This window comes from Phoca vitulina, unplaced genomic scaffold (genome assembly GCF_004348235.1).
Source record: "Phoca vitulina isolate PV1807 unplaced genomic scaffold, GSC_HSeal_1.0 scaffold9, whole genome shotgun sequence".
Taxonomy (NCBI): Eukaryota; Metazoa; Chordata; class Mammalia; order Carnivora; family Phocidae; genus Phoca; species Phoca vitulina.
The window spans coordinates 52,057,807-52,073,725 of record NW_022589712.1 but is presented as its reverse complement, the minus strand read 5'-3'; the positions used below and the strand labels follow the sequence as shown (position 1 = coordinate 52,073,725).

The window sequence follows — 15,919 nt, the reverse complement described above, 5'->3', positions numbered from 1 at the left end:
CATTTAATTCTCACAAAACCTTTGGAAGGTAGTCAGGATAGACATTATCTTAATTTTATAGAAAAGGAAAACAAAGGGAGAGGTTAATTTAGTGACAAAATCAGAACCCAAATATAACTTCTGACTTCTGCCATAGTATGTTTTCTATGGACCAAACCACTTTCTTTCCCATTTCCTTCATTACTTTATTTGTCCTTCTCTTGATACTTTCAATTTGGTTTTGTCCTTGAGATTAGATGCCAAAAGTACTTGGCATTTTCTCTAGGGAGGTATTTAAAATAAGGACAAGATAATGCTTTCTGGTTTTCTGATTTACTTCTATTACTTTTTCTGATAATGTTAAAAAATTACTTTCAGGGTTATTTTTGCTTTTTCATTTGTTTTAGCAATTACAGGAACTGCAGGAACACAGGATTAATGTTTTAATAAAATGGTTTACAATGGCTACTTAATTAGTCTTCTGGTCATAATGAATTCTCTTGAATACAACAAATGTAATCTAAGTTACCTCATACTGGCACGCAATAAAGTTCATTTGCCATGTTTCTGTTTACTTGCACAGCCATGTGAAAATTTCTTGTAGATGTTCCCGCCAATTTGTCATTAAACTGTCTGAGTGCTGTTTCACTTCCATAATTGTTAAGCTGTTGGAATCTCTAATAAAAAGTAATTTCATTGACCAAGGCAAGCAACTATTTTCCCAAAGCAAACAAAATGACACATAGATAATCTCTGAAAGTCTTGAGTGTGATAAATATATACATCAAGGAAGAATAGTTCAATCTTTTCAAAAGGTTTTTCTTAAGGTGTCACACCCCAAATTAATAACATTAAATGAAATAAACATTCACTGTAGTATGGAGGAATAGTCATGTCAGACAATAGAATTAAAGATAGAAAATAGTGTAAATTGACTTATTTTGACAGATACAATCAAAATAACTTTTTCATAAATAATTTGACAGTAGAGAGTCTCCAAATTATACCATGCTATGCTCTCTTTTTCTGTTTCTTTGGAATTTTCTATTGTGGACGAAGCTTAACTTCCTGGAATGCTTTCTAGGGTAGTTGTTTTAATTTTCACTCATCTGAAATGTGGCTTTGTCCTTCCTGTAATTCAGATTTTCTTCCTGCCTGCCTTAGTTCTATTTCCTGTTCTTGGAAGGTCTTCATCTCCTGTTAAAAGTAAAGCTTCCAGAAGGCCTTCCTGATTTCCCAGCCAAAGTGCTCTCCTTTCATTGATTCCACAACATCTGGTAGAATCTTTTGTTGCTTTTTTCATCCCTCCTGGGGATTGCCCGCCTCTTCTGGACAGCAGTTTGTATTCTTAATGCACCTATAATAACTCAAACATTTTTTGTTTAATCAAATTAGGGCAACCACTTAGAAATTCGTTTTTGGATACACTATCCCATGGCCACTCCATCCACTAATTGTCCATCTTGGGTCATTGGTTTTCCCATGACAGTTACAAATTCTTTCAAAACATTTGAATGTATGCCATATTGGAAATGATTTATGCTATTCAAATATAGAAAGTAAAAGTGGAAGGAGCACATTTCAGGTACTCTGCCAAAGATGAGTTGGACGCTGGAGGCAAAACAATTAGGGCTACCATTTAGGGAGTGTGACCAGGTAGGTAACGTCAATATTTCGTTAAAAAATGAGTGCCCACTGGGTCACCTGCATTTTATTTAGGTCTCGAAATCTCGGTCAGGTACTTAAACCGAGAAGACTCAGGGGTGGTTACGTGACTACATATCATAATCACGTTACAATTCCCCGAATCGTTTCGGGATCCTGTGCCGCGAAAGTGGGCCGGCACTTGGCGCAGGATTGCGCTCCTCCCGTGCCCATCCTTCGCCTCCGGCGCCCCGGCGCTGCCGCACTGCATGCCGGGAGTCGTAGTTCCGGCTGGAGGCACCCGGAAGGACGGAAGGGCCCCGGAGTCTAGCCAGCTCTGTCGCTAGTGGAGGTCGCGTTCTTCCTCTGGCTCTCTTTCGTTCTCTCCGGCGTAGCCTTCTGTGAGCACCGCTTCATTTGTCTGTGCCACCGTTTCTCTTTTGGGTTTCAATAAAGTTTTCTTCTTCCCTTGTACAGAGCTCAAGATGGCGGCCTCCTGGTCGCCCTTGGTTACCCTGCGCTTAGTGCAGAGCCGGCTGAGAGGGAGATGTGTTGGGTGCGGGGCCTGGGCTGCTGCTCTCGCCCCTCCGGCCACCGCCCCAGGAAACACCTTTTGGAAAGGTCAGTGACTGTGCCATGAGTAGGCCGAGCCGACTGCATATGACCGGGGAAGTCTCCGGTCAGTCACCCTCCCTACTCTGTTTCTCCCAGTTGCCTCCTGGTTTCACGATTTAAGGAGCTAGGGGCCCTTGGAGAGGAGTTTCAGCCTCTCTTGTCCTTGTCTGGCTGCTCCTGAAGGAGCCCTGAGCCTTGAGGAAGCTGACCCAGGGCGACTTGCATTTTGAGGTCAGAGGTCGACTAAGAGTTTGTTCCCTTCAGGCTGTTAGAGTTAACACCAGGTGAGCCCAGGTGTAGGAGTGCCTGGCTGAAGGGATGCAAATGTGGGATAGGGGACTGGGGACCCTTATACTTGCGCCTTCCTTGCTTTCTAGACCGGTGACCCGGAACTGCATCTAAAAGCCAAACCTCGGACTTCTTCTGCGGGCCAAGCTGGCTCTCGGGATTCTGGGAACCCAAGTGTGCAAGTATTCTCAGACTGAGGAAACAATTCTTGTTCAAGTCACTAGAGGCTTCAGTGGGGTGTATTTTGTCACTGGGCTTGCTCCATTCGTTCATTCAAATCGTTACATGTTCGTGAGTGAATGATCATATATTATGAGTAACTAAGTCTTCAGGAGTGCTGATTTTGCTGCTATATTCATATACTCCCATTAAACTGCGGGCTACTCAAAAGCAAGGACCAGGTGTCTTGTTTCCTCAGCACTTGGCACAGTGTTTGGTGCCTGATGGTTAAGGTATATTTCCTGAATGAATGAATGATGTTATTCTTATTGTCTTTTCCCTCCACATACTTGTTTTTTTTTTTTTTTTCTTATCTCCAAGCACCCCTTCTTCTGTGTCTTAATAAATTGATTCTCATTGGCTTATCTAGCTAAAACCTTATCAATCTTTAATTATTACCACCAATAGAGTTGAAATTAATACTAGAACTCTGATTAAGTCACCTTAGGTTCTTCTGCAAAGTTTAGCATAATTCACTTACTATATAATGGAATATTTTGGTAGTGTAAGGGTTGGGTCATAATATATATTTTATTTTTTTTGATTTATGAAATAGGTAATAAAAGCAAATGATACAAGAAAAAATATGGTAAAATGTTCCACCCCCTATCCCTTAGCCACTTAGTTTTCCTCCCTAGAGGCAACCTCTAATACTAGTTTCTTATGTATTCTTCGGGACATTATGTGTATGAAAAAACATGTATGTGTATATATAAGCGTCTATATTTAAAAAAAATGTGGTAACATACATATCCTCCTGTACCTTTTTTTTTGTTTTGTTTAGTGTATTTTGGAAGTCATTACATATTAATACATATAGAACTGCCTTATTTTATTTTTTAAAAATAAATAAATTAATTAATTTGATAGAGAAAGAGCACAAGCAGAGGGAGTGGCAGGCAGAGGGAGAAGGAGAAGTAGGCTCTCTGCCGAGCAGGGAGTCCGATGCGGGACTCAATCCAGGGACTCCAGGATCATGACCTGAGCCAAAGGCAGTCGCTTAACCAACTGAGCCACCCAGGCACCCAGAACTACCTCATTCTAAATGGTTAAAATAGAATTTTATTCAATGCATGTACCATAATTTATGAAAATTTAAGATTTAAGGAACATCATCGTAATAACATAAGATTTACTGAATGCTTATTCTGTGCCATGCAGTATGCTAAGTGCTTTCTACATACTTTATCTTATTTAATTCTTACTATCCTCATTTTGGGGTTGATGAATCCAAGGTTGCAGAAGTTATACAGCTAGTTAAGTGTCAGAACTTTTGGTTTCAAGTAAAGGCTATACTTGGATTTACATCTGAGCATAAAAGCTTTGCTATTAACCTGTACTCATATTTTTTAAAAATTAAATCAAGATATTATTGCATTCAGAATTATCTCTTAGAATTTCAAAACTCACCAGAAACCAAAGGGTTAATGGGACTAATTGCAGCTGCAGACTAATAAGCACAGCTGCAACTTTCCCTCCAGACCTTTTTCATTTGCCTTTAAATTTTTCTCCTCCTTCGGAGAGGTGGATTTGAGGCTTGTTCTCCCATCTTCTCATTTGGCTGCCTCTCTAGTAAACCCTTTTCCTGCTGCCTACTTGATTCTCATTGATTGTCTTTGCTGCACATTGGACAGCCAAACTTGGGTTTTGTTACAGTTTTGGCAAGCTAGCTAGGAGTCCTTTGCCTGCCTGTGGGTGGTTTGTTGGCCCCCAGTTGGTGATGGGGGCCTGGTGACAAGTCGAAGCAGCTGCCGAGGTTCTTTGCCCTAGGGACTGTCCCTGGGTCCCCACCCCAACTGGGTACCTTTGACTTTCGGCACCTAATTTAACCTTTGTGGCAAGGAAATGTTTTCTTGGATTCAGTTTGGACAGATGTCTCTTGGTGAGTAGTATTTCATGTGTGATGGCATGTGAGCTTATTTCTTCCTTCTGTTTGGTTTGGCTCTCAGATTTCTTCCTCCCATTCGGTTGCCTCCAAATAGTGCGGTTTGGTTCTCTTAGCCTCCTTTTCCTAAGAAAAGGCTTGACTAGGAAGCCATTTGGTTCAGTCTGTGAAGCCCCAACTTTTGGGGAGGAACTGATGTTCACGGAGGTACTCTGGGCTTCATTTTTTTGTTGTTGTTGTTGCTGCAGCTTTTGGTGTTTTTGAATAAAACAAGCTGTGTTCTAATTGGAAAATGGGAAATGACAATTTCATCCCCACATGAAGCCTTTGGGCTGTATTCTTCAAAATTGGGCAGTCTTTTTTGGCAACACTGCTTGGCCACATCCATTAATTATAATACCATCTTGCCATTAGATTTGTGTTGGGAAAGGCAGATATTTGGAAATTGGGCCGTTAAGATTTTGTTTGCATCTTGTGTATTTGTGTGTCCATGTATGTTGTAAATGTGAGATATTTTCTCTACCTCTGGATGTTATTGCTAAAATTAATTTTGTAAAAGAACTCTATTTAGTTGGTTTAAAGGCAAGAACTTGTAAGAACTGGGCATTCTAAAACTGAGAAAGATGGAAACTAACCCAGCTGTTTTTTAAGTTCACATGATCTTGGAAAATATTCAGTATTAAGGCTAATTCAAGGTTATTGGTTTAATTAAAATGGACATGTCTTTAGAATTAGCAACATTAAATGTAAAGGTTTTAGGGGCGCCTGGGTGGCTCAGTTGGTTAAGCAACTGCCTTCGGCTCAGGTCATGATCCTGGAGTCCCGGGATCGAGTCCCACATCGGGCTCCCTGCTCGGCAGGGAGTCTGCTTCTCCTTCTGACCCTCCCCCCTCTCATGCTCTCTCTCTATCTCATTCTCTCTCTCAAATAAATAAATAAAATCTAAAAAAAAAAAAAAAAAAAAAATGTAAAGGTTTTATTCTGCCTGTCTTTATTGAAAGTCAAATAAATTCATGTTATCTCCATTGCAAAATTTGTTAGAAAAGAAAAAAAAAAACCTTAGAACTTTCTTATTAAGTTTTATGGGCAGTCTAAGAACAAATAAACGGATGTAAATAATTTTAATAAAGGTAATTAAGACTACTGGAAATAATAAGGGTAACAACTATATATGCAAGGAAAGTTAGCTGGGTTACCTAAAGAGGGAAAACTCAGGACAAAATCTGAATGTGAAAAGTAAAATTGTTTGAGAAGTTGTTGTGAGAAGTAAAGTTTTAGAAGGTTTGTGAGAAGGGAATTTTTGGAAGGGAATTTTGTGGAGACTAAAATTATGGAGATTAGTATATAAAGAAGTTTATTAGTGATCAACACCGGAAGAAGAGAAGGGAGCATAAAAGAGGCAGAAGTTGAGCAGTGATATAATATCAACAGAAGCCTTAACTGATTCTCTTGAGGAGTTTCAAAAATTGAATTATCCTTCAGAACCATCCTAAATTGAGACAAAAGGGCTGGACTTTTATAATAGTGATTGGACATGACCACTTGGAAAGAGGGCATACCCTTGGCAAGGCAGCTGTCTTCAGTCAAGACAATCCTGATAGTGTCTGAGAGTTGAGGACTGTTGGGAGCATTCCTACAGCTGAGAGTCTTTCACTCCTAATGGAGATATGTTTATGGATGGGAACAGTTTTACGGATTGAAGACAATGAAGAGCTGGATGCAATGGTGACCATCAGCTATTGTCCATTGCTGAGAAATTGGACTGATTGGTCAAGGGAACAATGGGCAGATTAAGCTGCCAATTTGGCAAAGACTCCAAAAATCTTCTATAATGACTTTAATGCCAGACATGGGCTTAACTAAATATCAACCCAGTATTCCTGGGAGGACCTCAAAATAGCTAAGAAATGGGAATTTTTTTTTTTTTTTTTGGAACAGGAATTTGGACACCATGTTAGCACTAAAGCTGGTTGGAACTAAGATGAATCCTTACCCCAGAACATCTTATGGAAGAAATGATTAACCATATTCACCAAAGCACCCCTTATGATTAAGATACTACTCTTAAGTGGATCCAGAAGTATATTGTGGGTCCCAATTTTTAGAGCACTGTTCAAAAATGTGACGTTTGTGCTAAAAGCCATCCTAAGACTGGCCCCCACCAGCTCTAAAAGGTATACAACTTAGAGGTACCGAACTTGGAGAAAACCAGTAGGTAGACTTTACTATTATGCCAAAAACAACAGGTAATTTTCAATATTTCTTAGTATTTGTAGACACCTTTACAAATTGTGTTGAAGCTTTTCCATGCCATTCAGAGAAGGCCTCAGAAGTTGTCAAAAACACTTAAAAAAAAAGATTTATGTATTTATTTGAGAGAGAAATTGAGAGATTGAGAGAACGAGTGGGAGGAGGAGCAGAGGGAGAAGCAGATTTCCTGCAGAGCAGGGAGCCTGATGCGGGGCTCCATCCCAGGACCCTGGGACCATGACCTGAACCGAAGGCAGATGCTTAACCGACTGAGCCACCCAGACGCCCTGTCAAAAACACTTTTAAGCAAAATTATTGCTAGGTTTGGATAGTCACTAATAATTCACCAGAGCAACAATGGAGCAGCATTTGTGGCAAAAATCACACAAGCAGTGTTCAGTGCCTTGGCCATTCAATGGAAATTACATGCTTTCTGGAGAAGCTGATAGGAAAAACAGAAAAAATGAACTTTGGCAAAAATACGCCAAGAAACCAACTTAACTTGAGAAGAAGCTTTGCTGGCTTCTCTCCTTTGGGTAAGAGTGGCCCCTAGAAGTAGGCTTGGTTTAAGCCCCTATGAGATGTTATATGGAAAACTCTGTCTACACTCTTTTCATGACTTTAGAGTTCCTGATGGGGCTCACGTAAGGGAATTGAATACTATCAGCTATGTTCGCTATGTAAGTTTGCTTCTAGCAGGTTGTTGTACCCTTACACTGCCTGAATCCTGGAGACTTGATGTTACTAAGGACCTGGAAGAAAAGCACTTGGAGGGCCAGTTCCATCCTCATTAGACAGGACCTTATGAGGTACTGTTGACCACCCATTCTTTAGTGAAACTAAAGGGAATTAAACCGTGGATTCATTACACTTGAATTATAAGAATTCACAGGTTCCCTATACCCTGTCACAAGGAGAACATCAAAAAGAGCCCTGCTTGGACTGGCAAGCCTTTGATGGACCTGAAACTACTTTTTAGGGGAGCTGGTCTGAAGAAATCCATAAGTACAACAAACTAGTTGGTTACAACAAATCTCCACTAAGACCTCAGTAAAATATAGTACAAGAACTAATAACCAAAGTACACAAATCTTGGTAATGCAGAATGCTGGGTTTCAACCTGGAGCTAAAGAATATTTCTAGATGACTACAGAAGGTTCCATTCCTCTAACCCTGATCTTTATTCCCATGTCAGCAGGAAGTAACTAGAGTGGTCATCGTCCCAATTCTCTCAGGAATGAGGAATGATCAAAAGACAGTGGAGATTGAAACCAGTAACCAACGGGTTAATGGGACTAATTGCAGTTGTAGACTAAAAAGTGCAGGTGCAACTTTTTATCCAGACCTTTTTTCCTTTGCCTTTAAATTTCCCTGTCTTTCCTCCTCCGGAGAGGTGGCTTGCCATCCTGTCTCCTTGTTTGGCCACATCTCTAATAAACCCTTTCCTTGCTACATACTTGGTATCTCAGTGGTGGTCTTTGCCGAGCATTGGACAGGTGAACTTGGCTTGTTATAATACTGCCTCCTATACTCAACATTTAGCCGGTTTTGTGGGTAGAGATTTAATGAAAATACAGTTAAGGTAGAGGTCGATTTAATTGTAACTAAAGGTGCTCCCTCCCTCTCTTTAAATGAAAAGAAAATTTGAGTTGAAATGCTTTTCCGTATTTAGAGTCCGATTTTATTTTATTTTTTTAGATTTTATGTATTTATTTGACCGAGAGAGACACAGCAAGAGAGGGAACACAAGCAGGGGGAGCGGGAGAGGGAGAAGCAGGCTTCCCGCGGAGCAGGGAGCCCCATGTGGGGCTCGATCCCAAGACCCTGGGATCATGACCTGAGCCGAAGGCAGGCGCTTAACGACTGAGCCACCCAGGAGTCCGATTTTAAAATGGGTCTTGTATCCCTCAATTTTGGGCAGGGGGTATTTACTGTTTACATTTATATTTGCATTTTTTTCACCTTTTCAAGTCTACTTTTTACTGCCCTGTAATGTGCTGGAAGCATTGACTTAATGTTAAATAGAAGAAGGAAATAGACCAAGGAAAGGAATGAAGGGAAAGGAAGAGCATGTTCTTTGTTTTTATGTCTCATCTAAGCTTTAGTGCCAGCCCTGGCTCCAAGATGTTTGGGAAGCTGAGCTATGAAGAATTTAGGGGTCCTAAAATGCTCTTCATCCAAATCAGCCTACCTGATTGCCTAACTTTAAATTCCTTAGGAGATAGAACATTATGAATTCCTTTTTGGGATGTGTATTTCCATTAGTTTATTAAAATTTGAATTGAGGGGCACCTGGATGGCTCAGTCGGTTGGGCTGGCCCCAGTTGGGCTCCTTGCTCAGGGGGGAGCCTGCTTCTCCCTCTGCCTCTGCTGCCGCTGTGCCTGCTTGTGCGCAAAGCACATGTGCTGTCAAATAGAGAAGTAAAATCTTTTGAAAAAATACTTAAATTGAAAATTTGATATCATATTGTAATTTAAGTATAGATGCTCAATTTTTATTTTATTGCCTGTTTTCTTTTAGGTCTAAGTGTATCTTTGTTTAATGTAATGGTTGTTCAACCTCCAAATAGTTAAGGGGAAACATTTTTTTATTTATTTATTTTTATTATTTTTTTTTTTATTTTTTTTAAAGATTTTATTTATTTATTTGACAGAGAGAGACACAGCGAGAGAGGGAACACAAGCAGGGGAAGTGGGAGAGAGAGAAGCAGGCCTCCCGCCGAGCAGGGAGCCTGATGTGGGGCTTGATCCCAGGACCCTGGGATCATGACCTGAGCCGAAGGCAGACGCTTAACGACTGAGCCACCCAGGCGCCCCAGGGGAAACATTTTTTTTTTTTTTTTAAGATTTTATTTATTTGCGAGAGAGACAATGAGAGACAGAGAGCATGAGAGGGAGGAGGGTCAGAGGGAGAAGCAGACTCCCTGCTGAGCAGGGAGCCTGATGTGGGACTCGATCCCGGGACTCCAGGATCATGTCCTGAGCCGAAGGCAGTCGCTTAACCAACTGAGCCACCCAGGCGCCCCGGAAACATTTTTTTAGAGATCAGAATGGCCATGGTGTGGGTGGAAAATGCCTCAAATTTGCTAATTCAGTTGAAGCCTTGTATTAAGTGTGTGGGTGGGTAGGGGTGGTGGGGGTGGTGGTGGTGGTGGTGGTGGTAGGGGAAGTGAATGAAATTGAGTCCCAGCCCTTGAATAGCTCACAGTCTTGGAAGAGCCATGATATTATAATAGCTAACATTTATCGAGCCTTTTTTTTTTTTTTTTTTTTAAGATTTTATTTATTTGACAGAGAGAGATAGTGAGAGCAGGAACACAAGCAGGGGGAGTGGGAGAGCGAGAAGCAGGCTTCCTGCCGAGCAGGGAGCCTGATGTGGGACTCGATCCCAGGACCCTGGGATCATGACCTGAGCCGAAGGCAGACGCTCAATGACTGAGCCACCCAGGCGCCCTATCGAGCCTTTTCTATGTTCCAAGCGATCTGCTAGCAGTTTCTTTCTCTCATAATTTAATCTTCATAAAAACCCTGTAAAATTACTTGTTAACTCTATCTCATAGATGGATAAACGGGCATGGCCACCCAACTGGGATGTGAACCCAGGCACTTTTTGCTCCAGAACCACAAACTTAACCATTGTCTTCTGGCTCCTTTTTTTTTTTTTTGGTTAAAGATTTTATTTATTTGACAGAGCAAGAGAGCACAAGTAGGCAGAGCAGCAGGCAGAGGGAGAGGGAGAAGCAGGCTCTCAGTTGAGCAGGGAGCCCGGTGCGGGGCTCAATCCCAGGACCCTGGGATCACATCCCAAGCCGAAGGCAGAAGCTTAACTGACTGAGCCACCCAGGCTAATAATAACAATAGACATTAATAACCCATCATTTAGGCTCATCTTAAGTGTTGCAGGACTATGGAGGTGAAAGCAGCTCTGGAGAGGGGATGGTGTTGTAGCACAAGTGTTGAAGTGGGTTGTACATGGCCCTTATTGGATTATGGGCCCTCAGGGAGAGCAGCTAGAAATGAAGCTGGGAAGGTGGCCTGGATCTGGTTAAAAGTCCTGTATAGTGTGCGAAGACATCTAGGCTCAGCAGGATGCTGGTGGAGGTTTTATAAGAAGAAAAGTTGTATCGGTTTTAGCATGATTATTCTTATTGCTGCCTGAAGAGCAGATTGGAAATGCCGTGGGTGGGGAATACTGGAAGCTCAGTGGTGATTTAGGAGGAAGTTGTAGTTCTGGAGAGAACGGTTCATAGCCTGAATTACTGCTGTGGTAAGGTGGGAAGTAGGGCAGCAAGGGAGGGGATTCAGAGACAGTTCTTTGGTGGAATTGCCAGGCTTTGGGTGAGACAAGGAAAGAGAAGAGTTAGGATCAACTTAGGTTTCCTAGTTTGGGTAATTTGATGGCATCACCATCCGTCAGGGTAAACAAACACACAGAAAGTAGGGCCAGAGGCATTTTAGGGAGCGATTCCTTTTTGGACTTGTTAAATTTGAGGTGGTTATGACAGTTCTGGATAAATAAATTTAATTAGTTGTAGGAAATATGTGGGTCTGAGATTAAGAAAGGAAATATGAGATGTTGAGAGCCATGAGAATGAAAGAACTAGCCTGGGAATATTTGTAGAGAGAAAAGAAGACACTGACAGTGAGTCCTTGGGAAAATTGACATTTTATGATAAGAACATGACCTTGTCGGAGAGCATTAAGAGAGGTCATAGGAAAACTAGAAGAGAAACCAAAGAGGAGAATGTTTCTAGGTTTTCTGAAACTGAACATTAGTGTATATGAAAATTCTATTTTATTTAAGCTAGCCTTAAATAAATTGTTTCATGGAGACAAGGTACTGTGAGAGCCACATCTCGTGATTTTTTTCCCCATAGTTTCTTTTTGTATCTCAATGTTGTATTTTTAGGTGTCTTTATTAAATGATGACTCATGTTTACCCTTGGTTCCACAACCTCTTTACTATGTGTATACAGGAGATCTCAATTAGGCATTAATATGAGAACTAATGTACCTCAGCCATATGAATTCATACAATTTATTGGTAGTATATATTAGTGATTAAGAAAATGGGCTTTGGACTTTACTACCCAATTAGATGAATACCCTTATGTGAAACTTCATGTTTCTTGGATTTTCATTAACATCTATTATATTAGAAAAGAATGTTCATGCCTACTCCTGAGACTGATAACTTCATGATAATGTTTTTTTCCAATTAGTTTTTGAAAAGCACAGCTTATTACATAGGCAAAGCTGGTGCCCTAGACATAGTTCTAGGGGAGGGAGGGGCAGATAACAAAGGGTGGGTCTAAGAATAGAACTGATAGGAAGGAATGTAAGAGGTCCAGAAATGGGTGATTGATCTGTAGATTAGCACTGCTTTACACCTCAAGAGCTTCATTTTCTTTGTTTAAGAAAATAGTATTTAAATGGGGGTATAACTATTCTTTTGATTTGTCTTTTTACTAAAAATACCACAGAAATAGTAGGTGTTAAGATTCTAGAAACTGGAAGTTCAGCCTTGGGCCCAGTGTAGTAATATGTTCCATCTATAAATTCTCTGACAAGTGATCTAGCCTCTGCTTGAATATATCTAACACTTGTTTTCCTAGGTCACTCATATTTTTCACTGACCTGTAACTAAGATTTGTTCTAATTTCTCTCTTAAAAAGCCTTTTCGATACGTCTGTTCTTCCTGCTACGTTATGTCTTCCTTACCTAAGGTCCTCGATTGAGGTCCCATTTCTGCATCTACTGTCCTGGAGGTTCTTGATACTTTAATCTCCAGAATCTTTTTCATAGCTTTTGTTCAGTGTCCTGCTCGTGCTCCCTTATTTCTTCTCTTCATTGAGCCTATTCTAGGAGTTACTTTTCAACGCATCTATCCATATTCTTGACCGGGTAGCAGTTTTCAACAACTTTTAAAGCCTGAATATGTAATTCTTAGAGTAGTTCCTTCATAGCTTCATAATGCAACTATATCTCAAATGTAAACCACGTAGATTCCATTAAAAAATTCTTATGTGTATGAGTATATAAAATTTAAGTAAATGAACCTTAAAAATGTTATTTTTCTTTAGCACTTGAAAGAAAATAGATTCCTTAGATCTCATTATTAAATAGTGAATGAACAGGGTGAATATTAAGGAGTTACTCAGTATGCTAGGCCATGCCTATAATTACTTCAGAATAGCTTTATTCAGATTTTTAGGCGGTATTTTACTGATTTGTTATCATGAAATTTAAAGTACTGTTTTTTCCTTTTGTAAAGTTATACACTGGCACATTAAGATTAACCAGCTTCTAAAGGAAAAGAATGATAACCAGCAAGCATTTAGTTTTAATTTTCATAATTTTTCTATTTAAATCAAAAGCACCCTTTTAAAGCCCCCAAATCAGCCTTTTATAAATAAAGTAAATCATCTTGTGATGCATTCCTTGATGATGGCTTATGTTGTTTTTCTAAAGAAAGAGTTTAATTAAGATTTGATTTTCTTCTATTCTGCACTTTGTTTATTCATCACTGAATCAAACATAGGTCTTTAATGTCACTGGTAAGTCTGACTTTTTGGGTCATTGATGACCATTGCAGTTTTCAAAAAAACAGCTGAATATTTATATTTGGGATATGATTAGAACATAATAGAGCATAAATGGGCTGCCTATGACCTTAGTATGGGCTACTGTCATTGTAGGAGAACATTTCTGGTCAGTGGCCACTGTTTACAGATTGTTAAAATCAACACAAATGTACAAATAACTCATGAATAATTGTGAACACAGTATTTGAATGGATGTTTAATAAATATGCATTAAAAATCTAATTACAGTAATGAAGTTTACAGCTGAAATTTTAATCCAGCCCTTTAGAAATATTAAATGTGCTTTTCCTGATTGTGCATTTTTCTCACAGCAGTTGGGTAAACACTTTAAACTGGAAATCTAAATTCCTTATATAGTTTTGATTTCATTTAACTAAGCATGTGTTCTTTTTGGCAACAATCTTCTTCCTCTTTGTGAAGAAGTGAACCTCCTTTTATTCCATAACTGTTACTTTGAAGAATTTTGATCAGTTCTATCTTAAGACTGATGAACATATGGGATACCAGATGAATAATGAAATGTGACCTGCAAAGACTAGATTATGATTTTGGTTTCATTGATCGTATTGGGACAGTCATTTAATTTGGCATTTTCCATTTGCTCATCTGTAGAAATGGGATTAATTATCCTAACTCTACCTTCCTTGCAGGTCATTTATGAGGCTCAAATAAGTTATTATGTGAGAAAGCACTTTGAAAACTATAAGAATTGTCATATAAATGTGGAGCTATGCTAGGAGTAATTGAAATATTATTAAAATGCCAGAGTTGGTAGATTCTAGTCAGTGAGTAGAAATGGAATGAATTCAACTCTATACAGAATTACTGAAGTAATTTTAACTTTGGGGAGGATTCATTAAATTAATGGCAAAGGACCCAGTCTGATTTCAGTGCTTTGAATTCTAGAAAATGCAGTTTTGATTTTTTTCTTTAAGATTGTGCAGAGGGCCTCTGTAGGTAACCAGTGATGGTTTTTGTTCTCCTGGATTTAACTACCTTTTCTCTAGATATTCTGAATACCTAGAGGTTCTTTGTCATGATGTTTCAAAGAAAGCTGTTGAACTTTGATTTATAGTACGCAAGTAAAATATCTTCATATAGTAAGAAATTGATACTTTTTCAAAAGTAACTCAAGTATATGTGAATTATTTGCTGTGCAGAAAGATATAAAGATAATATTTTACAGAATCAAAGAATATTAGAACTGAAGAGGACCTCTGGGTCATGTAGTCAGACGATGTTAGAAAGGCATGTACTTTCTGCCTTACCTGTTTCTTCCATTTTTGGGTGCCCTATAGGTTAGAAAATTATTATTATTATTTTTTAATTTTATTTACTTATTTTAAATAATCTCTACACCCAGCATGGGGCTTGAACTCACGACCCTGAGATTAAGAGTCTCGCGCTCTTCAGACTGAGCAGCCGGGTGCCCCTAGAATATTCTTAAGTAGAAAGAAATTCGAGCTTTTTTTTACGTTCTTTCCATTCATCTTGAAACTTTGCTCAGGCACAGCATATATAACTCTAGTCCTGACTGCACATGACAGTTCTTTAAACATATCAAGACTGATAATATCATTTACTTATTTACTCATTTATTCATTCATTCATCATCCTTGTCCTAATTCCATTTGACAACCTTTCAAACATTAAAGACTTAGATTTCTTCCATTCATTCATTTATTCCCCAAATGTTTCTTGGTGCCATCTATATGCTAGACATAGGGTGCTGGGATATTGTTACTATGTCTCTTCTCAGTGTCGGCTATCCCTGTCCTGTTAGTGAAATCTCATGATGTGGTTTCTAGATCCCTAGAACTACTTCCCTTCTTGAGATTACAATCTACTTTCTGAATGTCGCTCTGAAAATATGGCCCCCATATCTCAATATATTCCTTCAGATATATCTGGCTAGAGGAGTGTTGTAGGTTACCTTTCCTGTGTCCTATTATATTCATGTCTCACCTTAAGACTCCTAGGGCTGTTAAGACAGATCTCTCCAATTTGTATTTGATTAATTTTTTTCTTTTTAAAAATAAATATTATAAAAATAGTACATGTGCATAGTAGAAAATACAGAAGAGACAACTATTAAGTATACTCAAAAAATTAAAATGTTGTGGGGTGCCTGCCTTTGGCTCAGGTCATGATCCCCAGGGTCCTGGGATTGAGCCCCACATTGGGCTCCCTGCTCAGTGGGGAGCCTGCTTCTCTCTCTCCCTCTGCCCCTCCCCCCACTCATGCTCTCGTCTATGTCTCTCTCTCTCCCCCAAATAAATAAATAAAATCTTTTTTAAAAAAATTAAAAAGTTATTGAGGTATAATATTCATTTAGGAAAGTACACATGATAATTGTAAAGCCTGCTGAATTTTTGTAAAGAGAATAGATCTGTGTAAATACAACCTAAATCAAGAAATAGAACATTTTTAGTGC

General features: G+C 39.3%; 1 protein-coding gene across 4 annotated transcripts in view; it reads left to right on the top strand.

Moving 5' to 3' along the window:
• Positions 1-1,896: 1,896 nt before the first annotated feature.
• The window catches only part of AFG1L (AFG1 like ATPase), a 232,441-nt gene continuing 218,418 nt past the window's right edge, over positions 1,897-15,919 (top strand). For 3 of the 4 annotated variants that reach the window (XM_032408123.1, XM_032408121.1, XM_032408119.1), the window contains exons 1-2: positions 1,897-1,975; positions 2,101-2,244. In XM_032408123.1, the coding sequence (XP_032264014.1) occupies positions 2,109-2,244 (136 nt within the window). In that variant the 5' untranslated portion in view covers positions 1,897-1,975; positions 2,101-2,108. Of the gene's footprint in view, positions 2,025-2,100; positions 2,245-15,919 lie in introns of all 4 variants that reach the window. The other variant, XM_032408120.1, reaches the window with a different exon arrangement.